General features: G+C 36.9%; 2 protein-coding genes across 4 annotated transcripts in view; one reads left to right on the top strand and one right to left on the bottom strand.

The window, feature by feature from the left end:
• LRRN3 (leucine rich repeat neuronal 3) overlaps positions 1–4451 on the top strand; it is an 86095-nt gene extending 81644 nt beyond the window's left edge. The window contains exon 2 of the mRNA XM_089673956.1: positions 1487–4451. Coding sequence (XP_089530082.1) covers positions 1830–3953 — 2124 coding nt within the window. The 5' untranslated portion in view covers positions 1487–1829 and the 3' untranslated portion in view covers positions 3954–4451. The remainder of the gene's footprint in view (positions 1–1486) is intronic.
• The window catches only part of IMMP2L (inner mitochondrial membrane peptidase subunit 2), a 1307031-nt gene that overhangs the window by 815395 nt on the left and 478242 nt on the right, over positions 1–13394 (bottom strand). The gene's annotated exons all lie outside the window — the stretch shown is intronic.

Below are 13394 nucleotides of genomic sequence, written 5' to 3'. Positions count from 1 at the left end.
ATCGCTGTCTCCTTTGGACACAGCTGATCAGATGATATGGTAAAGGGCCAATCACAGCAGCCTTCTACCATGTGATCAGCTGTGTCCAATTACAGCTGATCACCATGTAAATACACATCCCAGATATTGGCAGTACTTTCCTCACACTGTCACAGCATAAGGAAAGTACTGCCCATAACCGGCAACTGTGAAAGGAGACATCTACAATGATGTCTCCAGATTATCAGTGAAGCCCCAAAAGTGCCCAACAGTGTTGCCCATCGATGCCCAGCAGTGTTGTCGAACAGTGTCCAGCAGTGCTGCCAATCTGTTCCCATCAGTGCTGTTAATCTGTGCCAGTCAGTGCCGCCAGCCAGTGCCATCTATTTGTGTCCTTCAGTGCTGCCTATTAGTGCCCATCAGTGCCAATTATCAGTTCCCATTATTGTCGCCTATCAGTTCCCATCAGTGCCGCATATCAGTGCAGCCTCATGAGTGCCTCCTCATCAATGCCCACCAGTTCCACCTAATCACTGCAGCCTATCAGTTCTCATCAGAGCAGCCTCATCAACATCAGTGAAGGAGGAAAATTACCAGTTTGCAAAATTTTATAATTGATACAAAGTAAAACTTTTTTTTTTTTAATGTTTTTTTTCATTTTTTTAGCAAAAAATTAAAAACACCCAGTGGTGATTAAATACCACCAAAAGAAAGCTCCATTTGTGTGAGTAAACTGATAAAATGTCATACGGGTACAGTGTTTAATGACTGCGCAATTGTCATTCAAAGTGTGATAGCTGAAAGCTGAAAATTGGCCTGGACAGGAGGGAGGTAAAAGTGCCCAGTAGGCAATTGGTTAATGAACAAACCAAGTGTTTGGTTAAGGAGATCAGAGCTCAGGATGAGTTTGCCTAAAGCAAAATGAATAACACACTTTTCATTTTATTAAAATATTTAAATCACTATTTATATACTGTACATTCAGGCTTCTAAGAATAAGTGTATCATATTTGAAATCCAAAGCTTTATTTTCAGTATATTTCCTTACTTATAATGTTGATTTTTCTAAACTTCCTTGAATTTAAAATTTTGGGAGATATATACCACAAAATCATGTTGCATTTGTGAAAGCTCTGCATCTAATTTCATTTAGTGATTAGAGAATATAATATAGTGGCATTCAAACAGCAATACATTCACATAGAATTTCCTCCTCCACAAAGTATAGTTAGCTCAGAGAATGCATTGTCTCTTTCTATGTTTGAGAAAAGCCAGCTACAGGAGGCTTATACTATGAGTCATACATCAACCCAAATAAAATGCCTATAAAAAGGTTAGCAACTCTACACAAATTGCCGCTCTTGGAAAATTGAAAGTGCAAGGTCAATTATAATATGCCTGTATGTACTGTATTTCTATACAGAGAAACAATTTTGGGTGGTGGGGTCTAATATATGCGTATATATTTGCATTCAATAAGTAATTGTTATTTTGTCTTTATTTACAGATCTGTATGTTACAAAATCTACTACCAATCAGATATGGGAATTTAATGCTACTGAGTAAACTACTTCATCAATGGCCACCTCCGGAATCTATATTAACACAGTGGCTTTTTGATGTACATCAAGACAAGGGTGACCTTCAATCTAACAGTATGTGGGGATCTTCTAAAAAATGACACTGAATGTCTTTCCCTGAAAAGGAATACTACACATTTGTGCTGATAATTGGATTAAACACAAGCAAAGTTCTCATGAAGTGACCACTTTGTTATAAATATATAACAGAGAACGATAAACTGCTGATTCAGCACAACAAGACCATTATTAGGAACCGAAGAAAAGAAAATGAGAGAAATAAAACTTAGAATAAACCTACTACTTGGACTTATTTTTGCTGCAGTTGCGCACTCTACTCAGAAAAAACTTGATTGCCCACAACTGTGCACATGTGAAGTTCGACCATGGTTTACGCCAAAATCCATTTACATTGAAGCCCTTACAGTGGATTGCAATGCATTAAATCTTAACAGCATCCCAGAGAGGTTACCTGCAAATACACAGATCTTACTTTTACAAGCAAACAACATTGAAGAAGTTAAGGATGCAGATCATTTTCCAGTAAATCTTACAGGGCTGGATTTATCCCAGAACAATCTGTCCTCCATGATCAATATCAATTTCACAAATGCCCATCAGATACTTTCTGTGTACCTTGAAGAAAATAAGTTAGTAGAACTGACTGAGGATTGCTTTTCTGGGCTGCAAAATTTACAAGAGCTCTACATTAACCATAATCTAATATCCACAATTTCACCAAATGCATTTGTTGGGGTGGGCAATTTACTCAGACTACACCTTAATTCAAATAGATTGCAGGTGGTTCAGAGACAATGGTTTGAAGCTATGCCACGTCTAGAGATCCTTATGATTGGTGAAAATCCAATAGTCAAAATGGAAGATTTGAACTTTAAGCCTCTTATCAATTTGCGCAGCTTGGTTTTAGCAGGAATAAATCTCACAGAAATTCCTGATAATGTTTTTACAGGTCTTGAAAATTTGGAAAGCATTTCTTTTTATGACAACAGATTTATTAATGTCCCCTCAATTGCTCTTCAGAAGGTTCTGAATCTTAAATTTTTGGATCTGAATAAAAATCCCATTAGGAGGATACAAAGGGGAGATTTTAGCAATATGTTACACTTGAAGGAGCTAGGCATTAATAACATGCCTGATCTAGTTTCAATAGATAGTCTAGCCATTGAGAACTTGCCTGAACTCAGAAAAATAGAGGCAACGAATAATCCCAAATTAGCATACATTCACCCCAATGCTTTCTACAGACTCCCTAAGCTGGAAACCCTTATGCTCAACAGCAATTCCCTTAGTGCCCTTTATCAGAGTACTATAGAAGCCTTGCCTAACCTTAAGGAAATAAGCATACACAGCAACCCTATCAGATGTGACTGTGTAAATCGCTGGATAAACATGAATAAAACCAATATACGATTTATGGAAACTGATTCCTTATTTTGTGTTGATCCTCCTGAATTCCATGGACAAAACGTCAGGTATATACATTTTAGGGAAATGATGGAAATATGTTTACCATTAATTGCTCCTCAAAGCTTTCCATCAGATTTGGATATGAAGACTGGTAGTTCAGTGTCACTACACTGTAGAGCAACAGCAGAACCTGAGCCAGAAATTTACTGGATTACACCTTCAGGCTCTAAACTTCAACCAAATACTGTTTCTGGGCAATTTTATGTTAATTCTGAAGGTACCTTGGAAATTAATAATATAAGCATCCTAGAAGCTGGACTATATACATGTGTAGCTAAAAACCTAGTTGGTGCGGATTTAAAAACAATTATTGTCACGGTGGACGGTTCTTTGCCAGAAGAGGTCAATGAATCTATCAATATCGATATTAAGGAAGTTCAGACCAATTCTATCATGGTTTCTTGGAAATCAACATCAAAGATTTTTAAATCCAGTGTACAGTGGACTGCCTTCATGAATGCACAATCCACCAAAATTGCACAGAACGTTCGGATGCCATCAGATATAAAACAATACAATTTAACACGCCTCAGTCCACTCACAGAGTACACCATTTGCATTGATGTACCAACTATCTATGAACAAATTGAAAAGCAGTGCATAAATGTCACCACTAAAGGACCAGACACCATGTCTAAACATAATGAAACCTTTAATTCTTCTGCAATGATTATCATCTTGGGAGGTCTGTTTGGAATCATTAGTGTTTCATACTTTTTCAACTATATATCTTTACATTTGAGAGGAAACACTGATCAAAAATATTCCAGGAATCTTCTACAGACACCAACATTTGCTTATAATGACCTATATCCTCCTTTGTTGAGTCTTTGGAATGTCGGCAAAGAAAGCACAACTCTTGAGGTCAAATCTACAGTTATACAAGTACCAAGTCTCATCCCATAAAAACCACTGATTTGGGAGCTTAACCTATGGAATACAAACAAGCACAAGGTTTTAGCTGTGCTATTGAATGACAGAAAGTACTATTTTCTAGAAGTAAAAAAAGACATAACTATGTCACTGTTGCCTAAAAAAGTATCACTGGTAAATGGCTTACTATTTATTTTAAGCCAAACAAGCAAATGCTTCACTGAGACTAAAATATATCTATAAACAAAGCTGAGAACTATGACTTTTTTGTTAAATACAAAATAAAAATATAGCTTATGTTTTATGTATTTGTTTTCTACATTATACTGTAGTCGAACTGAGCAATACCTCCTTCTGTGATGTATTACACATTTTAGCCAAGAGTTTTGAAGTGACAAAATAAAATAGAATTGGCACGTGGTGTAATGAAAATGGCATTTCTGTAGTGTAGTAGCTAGAGACAGTAAATATGTAAATCTTTTTTATGGAAAAAAATACATTTTTTGATTAATAAAACTTACTTGTACCATGGATTTTTTGTTATGTGATAAGGACACATGCTAAAAGTACATTGAATAGAAAACAAGATAATCATGCTGAAAAGCCATAAACATTTGTGCAGTGTACACATTATCCATGGATTTACTAAAATACCACAATATAATCTTGTACAAAGTATGCACAGAGCATTGAGAAATACCACTAAGCTAGTACAGGGGGCTTTTATTGAAAATTCAGTGTTAGACTTTGGACTCAGTGGCTAACTTTATATGAAGGATTTCTGTGTAGTGTGACAGTATTTATATAAAACTAGATCATATTCTCAGTGAATACACATTGAGTTATTGTAATGTTAACCAGAAAGTTACCTTTACGAGATTCACATTACTGGTTTGTGATTTCAAATTTATATGGTCATGTTAGCTGTATGTACTGTATGTCAATCAGGTCCACTTATGTCAAGCAGGTTACTTAAGATGGAATTCTATTGGATAAATTACCAATTGCCAACCAATTACCAAAGGTGGCCACAATCTCATTGAAATTCAACCGGTCCCTGCTGAACTGGCCAAATTTCAATCACTGTGTGGCTGTCCCCACTGGTCAGAGGGTTATGCTGAAAAATGTTTGTCATTCATAGGCTGCATCCACTCCTGCTGTCAGATTACAATATCCTGGCAGGATGGGGTTCCTCCACCCACCTTATTTGTGCATTAGATTATATATAGATTATAGAGACTATCATAGCTGATTCACTAAAGGAGCTCAAAATCTTCACTCAAAGAGTGATGGGAATATTTACTACATCTAGTAATTACCATCTAGTGAATCACGTGCAGATGAAATAAGTAAACAGGATTTTTCCACGATTGGAAAATTAAAGTTATCACATAATCTTACAAGTAAAAATAAAATCTCAACTCATTTAGTAAATCAACCCTAGTACATTCCCCTTTAATATACACTAACCAGTATGTTTACATTTTAAATATGTTTCAAATATGTTTGATCCCATACTAGGTTAACTTAGACCTACAATTTCAGTATGCACGCAGGGCAGTATGGTAGTTCTTAGTGAACAGATAGCTTTCTGTAACAGCTACAATACAGGTAAGATTTAAAAGCAAGGTCTTTTAAAAAATTGCTGTAAGTTGAATCTGTCCTCGTGCATAATATAAAATTGCAAAAAAAAAAAAAGAGTGCCATACTTTTTTATAAACACAACACATTTTATTTATGTGGATAGTTATACCTTTGTATATCAGAACAATAGGATTGTATAGGTGAAAAAAAATGCAGAGCACTTTTGTCATGGATGTGGCAGATGTGCAGATCGCAGAACTTATGCATAGAGCCCCAGGAGATATAAGATATTACTACAATGTTTATCTCTCCAGTATGGATGAGTGAGACGATTTTGAATTTAGTTGAAATTAGCTTCAAATTTCACCATGCAAACTACTTAAGCAGAATTTGCATTAAAAAAATAAAATGCATGTGATCACTCAGTGTCGATATGGTGATCATTGGCTTTGTTGATAAAGAGATCACTAACTGCTACAATGTTATTTCTATCTAGCAGCATTTCTATCTAGTGTACACTTAGAAAGTAATTATTTTCCTAAAGACAGCACCCAGTTAAGGGAAAAGTATAACAAAGTATTCTTGTCCTTCACTTTTTCTGTATATGTATTTGAAAGGCCATGGTTCCATAATATTTAACGTCATGTTGCTAGCTAACAAGGGACCATTTCTTGGCACAAAAGCAGATTTAGGATAGCTCACTGGAACTTCTGAAGTCCTCAGGCACCATTTAAATCCCATTGTAAAACAGGAAATGTACATCTTTTAAAAGAGAGAGGAATTGTAATCTTTGAGAGGTTTCACTGTAAAAGACATCTACAATGTAATATTTACCCTAAATTCTTGTTCTGGCAACAACTGTGAAATGCTTGGTTTTCCCTTACCTTTCTGTGTCAATGACAAGGACAAGCAGACAGCAGTAAAATGTTAACAAGGGTTCTACTCCTTCCCATATAGTATCATAGCTATTTTACAATTTGAGTATTGGTCCACTTTAAAGAACTAGACTATTCATATGAACATTCATTATATTGAACAACATATACACAACACATACTGATATCAGAATGTGCTGTTAATACAGTATAAATTCATAACCCATCATTCTATAAACAATTTATACTATTTATGTTCCTCAACTAAACACTGTGCAGTAGTCTTGACATTAACATTTAAAATGAACAGCAAATAGATATATATTTTGCAGGTTACATTTTGGAATTTAGTGAGGTGAAGTCAGAATTTAGTAAAGTGAAGTCAGGAAAATTCAGATTATATTTTATGCCCCCATAATTTATTATAAAAATATAATTAAACAAAAACTCATAAAAATCTACACAACAAAATTGCTAGCATATATTTTTTTAAAGGTTTATGCTGGCTGTACTGTGTAAATAAAAGTTCCATTTTCACAGAGGCTGAACTGCTAATTAAAAGCCGCAATGTAGACTGATGATAATAGCAGAATATTTCTACATGCTACATTTTACCCCTATGGAGAACATTTTTAAAATTAGATATTGAGTTAACAGTAAGAATTAACAACATCCATTTATCTTCACAAGGAACCAGGCTACATCATGAACACTAATGCCTTCTTACCATTATTGCCCATTCATAATAGTTATACCTCTTTTCTACTTAACTAAGCTAGAATTGCCTGTGACCTAGAAAGAATTCTTTATGCTGTCCTTAATAGCATGTTTTAAGCTTTTTACTTAGTTTGAGAAAGAAAATATGGTTTTAACTGTAATCTTATAGAAGCATACCATTATGACACATCAGGCTTGTAAAACAAAAAAAAAAGGTTGGAGGAAAAATTAAAAAAATAACACACCTTTAGTTATACAATTGTGAAACTATCTCACATTTACAGTATAATTGGTATTGATTGTGTCAGCTCAATTATTTATTTTGGGTACTTATACTGCGCCATCAATTTACGCAGTGCTATACATATACATTGTACATTCACATCAGTCCCTGCTCTCAAGGAGCGCCAATCTAAGGTCCCTAACTCACATTCAAACATAATAGGGTCAAATTAGACAGGAGCCAACTAACCTATGAGAATGTCTTTGGAGTGTGGGAGGAAACCAGATTTCCCAGAGGAAATTCATGAAGCTACAGGGAGAACATTCAAACTCTATGCAGGTAGTGCTGCAATTGGGATTCAAACAGATGACCCTAGTGCTGCTAGGCAGAAGTGCTACCCACTTAGCCACTGCGATGCTTTTTGAATACACAAGACTTTCTTTCCAGGAAAAAAAGACATCAGTTGCTGGTAAACACTTTTACCCCTCACCTACGGTGATAGTTCATAGAGGATCAAACTCTTTTTTGCAGGGTTTATTGGTCTTTTGGATCTTTATGTTGGTGCCATGGGTGGATACAGTCACCCTTTTAGAGTGCAGCTGCATTTCCCAACCAAGTAGAGCAGAAACTCCTCAATGCAGATACCTAGATTTTAAGATAAGCACACCACCAATTATTAACTCTTGTAAAGGTAATCTGTACTTTAGGCACTGTCTTTTTAAAAGGCAAACTGAAATTATTTCAGGTAGTGCAATGTGGAGAAAGCATGATAAATGAATCCTACTTCATTTTCATGACCCTTACTACTATAAACCTCTCTAGATAATGGAGAAACAGTAAAATGTTTGCACAAACCTTTCTGGCCACAGTAGACATGAATGTGGATTATAGAAGACACAGTCCCAAGCATCAAAGGGTAGCATAAATGTGCTTTAGGCTATTTGCTCTTCCGAATGAGTATTCTTTTATTATGGGCAGTAGTGACATATTGCATTAAGTCCACTAGATGGAGCTAAGGGGCATAGGAAATACATACATACTTGTAATAAGAGAAACATTGCAACAATTCTAGAGAAAGCTGGAGGTAATTATCAAATGTAACCATTGTTCCAGTGGAACATCCTTTTTTTGGCTAAAGCAGAGACCGGTCAAAATTCAAACCATCTATGGGCAGGATGATTGTGTCCAGGTTGATCCATCTATAATCTTAGGCAGGGGTCTCCAAACTTTTCAAACAAAGGGCCAGTATACTGTCCTTCAGACTTCAGGAGGGCTGGATTAGGGCCAGTGAGGACAGAAAATGTCCTGGCCCCAGCATCAGTGAGAATAGACATGGCCTCACGGTTGGTCAGTAGGAGGAGTAGTGCTCCACTATTGGTATTAGTGGGAAGAATAGTACACCATCATTGGTTTCATGGGAAGAAGTACTGCCCCAATGTTGATCTTAGTTGGAGGAATAGTGTCCCAAGGGCTGGATAAAGGGGAGCAAAGGGCCACATCTGGCCCTCGGGTTGCAGTTTGGAGACCCCCTGATCTTAGGTACAACCAACATGTCGGATATTTACATGTGATTATTGCCAGTGGCTATGTTGGTGGGGGAATTGATGGTGGGGGAATTGACCGATTTTCTTTCTTGTTACCTGTGGTTGCAGGAAAGAAAAATCACCTATTCTATGGCCTGTCTACTTCCCACAGAATGAATGTACATGCACTTTTGTTGGACAAAAGACTATGCACATTTTTCACAAATAAACCCCAATATGTAAGGTGCAGTCATCTGCAGTGAACACAGTCTAATTTTTATCAAGGAAACAACTAATCGCAAGTAACCAGCAAGGGGCTTTTGTTAAAGAAAGGTAACATTTTTATAGGTAGATTTCATCTACTTATCTGCTTAGCACTCATGGGTTTGTGCTTTATAATGCCAAGGCCCTGTTCACATCTCAGAGTAGCAGAATAGCAGGCAGAATCACACAAATTTGCCAGTGATTCTGAAATGCACTGATTATGTGCAGAAACCTGCAATGGGTGTTTGGGTTTCATTCATTGCTAATAGTACCCCAAACATAAAGAAACAGGCATTTTGTCATGCACCACAACGCCCAAAAAGCGCCATAACGCACAATTCAAAATGTATCAATGTGGGCTCTAAAAAAAGACTACAGGAGCTACTTTGGCGCATATTTGGAGCAGAGGGCAGCCCATTCAAATGAATGGTGTCAGTCCAAAAACACGCAAAAAAAGAGTGAAAGTGTAAAGCTCTTGTATAGCTCAATATGAATGGAGATTACAGGGCAGCGTTGACATAATACCACCTTACACAAAAAGCAAGTTGCTAGGTTACATGTGATATTTGAAAATAATTGCATACTTAGCACAGAAAAAAAATGGACAAAGGCATGCTTCTCTATGAAATATGCATTTAAAAAAGAAAACAAAATGCTTTTTTAAATCAAATAATGGTGTTTGATTTCTACAATAATTAAAAAATGTAATAACATTCAATATAATAATGTATACAAACACATATCTCTTCTTTCAGATGTAAGGGGAATCAGATTTCCTTACTGTAATACAGTGTAGTTTTCACTTTAGTTATCATTCCAGTTTTTGAAAAAAAACATGAAACATTTCCAATTTAAATTTCCACAAATTCAACATTTCTGCGAAGACCATTTTTACATAGTTGATGAATCACCATGGCACATACATTGGCATTAGAATTTATCAGCTAGACACACTCATCAATCATCAGATATTTCAGCACCATGGACAGAGCTTTTCATTCTAGGCTATTTGTCATAAACAAAGGATGTGAAATATGACCTATTACAAGGCAGGTACTGTATAGGTCAGCAAAATGTGCTCATGTATTTTGTATGTCTGTCTTTTTATGTTCAAACACATTTAAAATATGATTTCAGATATGATCTAAAACATAAAATGCATTGTACATTGAAAACGATAAAATCAAAACATTCTTAATCAGAGTATAAGAGTATCATAGAGTATACCAGAATATAAATCATAATCTCAAAGGTACAGGTTTTCTCATGAGATATATATTTGTGAAAGACACTGGTGCATTATGAATCAATTGAATTAATTTTATTTGACATTTCTGTGCATGTGTGTGACCCTAGTAATGTTACAAATTTTCCATTACATAAACTCTTCTACTAGATGAATGCAAACTAAATTTATAAGCATAGGAATACATAAAACCCAATGTAAGGAAACCCATTTTACATAAATGGTGATACTAAATGGCATACTAAAGTAGTGTTAGAGATTTAAACATTCATGCTGGTTTTGGCTGAGTTTGCATTTTTATGTATTGTGCTGATGCCCCTGAAGTGGGGTTGGTGAGTTGCTACAGGCTTTCCCGAAAAACAACTTAGTTAATCAATACTTTTTCGGTCATCCAGTGGATATTTGTTAAAATGATACCATACCAATAGAAATATTACGGGACTTCTATTAAACACTGGTCATTAAGGCATACACTATAAACTTGTCTGCATGCATCCAATAGAGACCAGAAAAGATGACTGTTTTTCTATGATGTGTTATTAACTAATATAATGTTGTTTGTAGAAAAACAGCTAACAATGAAATGTAAAAAAATTAGACACATTTCCCCATACTGTATTTGCATATTTATATGACCGAAAATAATACTGCAGTCGCTTCTACAAATACTAGTTGCCAGGCTATTATGCTATAACGTCAAGATTTCTGAATTACTGAACAGAAACATGAACTTTAGAAGCTCTGCTTCTGACAAAGAGCTAATCCTGCCCTCATTCATATGACCTAAAACCATCTTGCTATTGGACAAATTATTAACCACTTCAGCTTTTGCACCTGTACACCACTTTTGGACCAGAAGTTTCTTGGATTTCGAGAGAAGACTTTAATTACTAAAGATAAATAAGGAAAAAAAAAAAATAAAATAAAAAAAATATATATATATATACAGTATATATACACACTATATTGGCAAAAGTATTGGGACGCCTACCTTTACACACACCTTTTCTTGAGGTGATTGTAGCCGTATTAGTGCACTTGCGATAGAAACAATTGAGTACTGTCTGTGATACTTTTTTTATTTGCACTAACATATAATTTTGAGGACAAGCTTTCGGGGTATGTCCCCTTCTTCAAGGATCAGGCATTACCCCAAAAGCTTGTCCTCAAAATTGTACGTTAGTGCAAATAAAAAAAAGTATCACAATAGTACTTAATTGTTTCTTTTTACACACACATGAACTTTAATGGCATCCCAGTGTTAGTCTGTAGGGTTCAGTATTGAGTCGGCCCACCCTTTGCAGCTATAGCAGCTTCAACTCCTCTGGGAAGGCTGTCCACAAGGTTTAGGAGTGTGTCTATGGAAATGTTTGACCATTCTTCCAGAAGCACATTTGTGAGGGCAGGCACTGATGTTGGATGAGAAGGCCTGGCTCACAGTCTCCGCTCTAATTCATCCCAAAGATGTTCTATCAGGTTGAGGTCAGGACTCTGTGTAGGCCAGTAAAGTTCCTCCTCCCCAAACTCGCTCACCCATTTCTTTATGGACCTTGCTTTGTTCACTGGTGCGCAGTTGTATTGGAACAGCACCCCAAACATAATAAAGAAACAGGCATTGTGTCATGCACCACAACGCCCAAAAAGCACCAAAATGCACAATTCAAAACGCATCAAAGTCGGCTCTAAAAAAGGGTACAGGAGCTACCCCCAAACTGTTCCCACAAAGTTGGGAGCATTGAATTGTCCAAAATGTCTTGGTATGCTAACGCCTTAAGAGTTCCCTTCACTGGAACTAAGGGGCCAAGCCCAACCCCTGAAAAACAACCCCACTCTATAATCCTCCCTCCACCAAACTTTACACTTGGCACATTGCAGTCAAGCAAGTACCATTTTCCTGGCAACTGCCAAACCCAGACATGTCCATCGGATTTCCAGACAGAGAAGAGTGATTCATCATTTCAGAGAACACGTCTCCACTGCTCTAGAGTCCAGTGGCGGCGTGCTTTACACCACGGCATCTGATTTTGCATTGCAGTTGGTGATGTAAGGCTTGGATGCAGTTGCTTGGCCACGGAAACCTATTCCATGAAGCTCTCTACACACTGTTGTTTCACTAATCTGAAGGCAACATAAACTTTGGAGGTCTTTAGCTATTGACTCTGCAGACAGTTGGGGACTTCTGCACACTGTGCGCTTCAGCATCTGCTGACCCTGCTCTGTCATTTTACATGGCCTACCACTTCATGGCTGAGTTGCTGTTGTTCCCAGTTGCTTCCACTTTGTTATAATGCCACTAACAGTTGATCATGGAATATTTAATAGAAAGGAAATATCATGGATGGACTTATTACATAGGTGGCAACCTATCACGGTACCATGCTTGAATGCACCGAGCTCCTGAGAGTGACCCGTTCTTTCACAAATGTTTGTAGAAGTAGTCTGCATGTCTATGTGCTTAATTTTATAAACTGGTGGCCATGGAGGTGATTGGAACACCTGAATCCAATGATTTGGGGGGGGTGTCCCAATACTTTTGGCAATATAGTATATTTACACACAGTATATACACTCACCGGCCACTTTATTAGGTACACCTTGCTAGCGACCAGAACATATCCCCCACACCATTACACCACCAGCCTGAACCATTGATACAAGGCAGGATGGATCAATGCTTTCATGTTGTTTACACTAAATTCTGACCCTACCATCTGAATGTCGCAGCATTCGTCTGCCCATTCTCCTCTGACCTCTGACATCAACAAGGCATTTTCCTCCACACAACTGCCTCTCATTAGATATTTTCTCTTCTTCTGACCATTCTCTGTAAACCTTAGAGATGGTTGTGCATGAAAATCCCAGTAGATCAGAAGTTTTTAAAATACTCAGACCAGCCTGTCTAGCACCAACAAACATGCCACGCTCAAAGTCACTTAAATCCCCTTTCTTGCCCATGATGATGCTCGGCTTGAACTTCAGCAAGCTGTGTCTTTACCACATATACATGCCTAAATGCATTGCATTGCTGCCATGTGAGTTTGT

Source organism: Staurois parvus, unplaced genomic scaffold, assembly GCF_062004578.1.
Source record: "Staurois parvus isolate SC_StPar_1 unplaced genomic scaffold, SC_StPar_1.0 ptg000147l, whole genome shotgun sequence".
In the NCBI taxonomy this organism is placed as follows: Eukaryota; Metazoa; Chordata; class Amphibia; order Anura; family Ranidae; genus Staurois; species Staurois parvus.
This window is presented reverse-complemented; position numbering and strand designations above follow the sequence as displayed.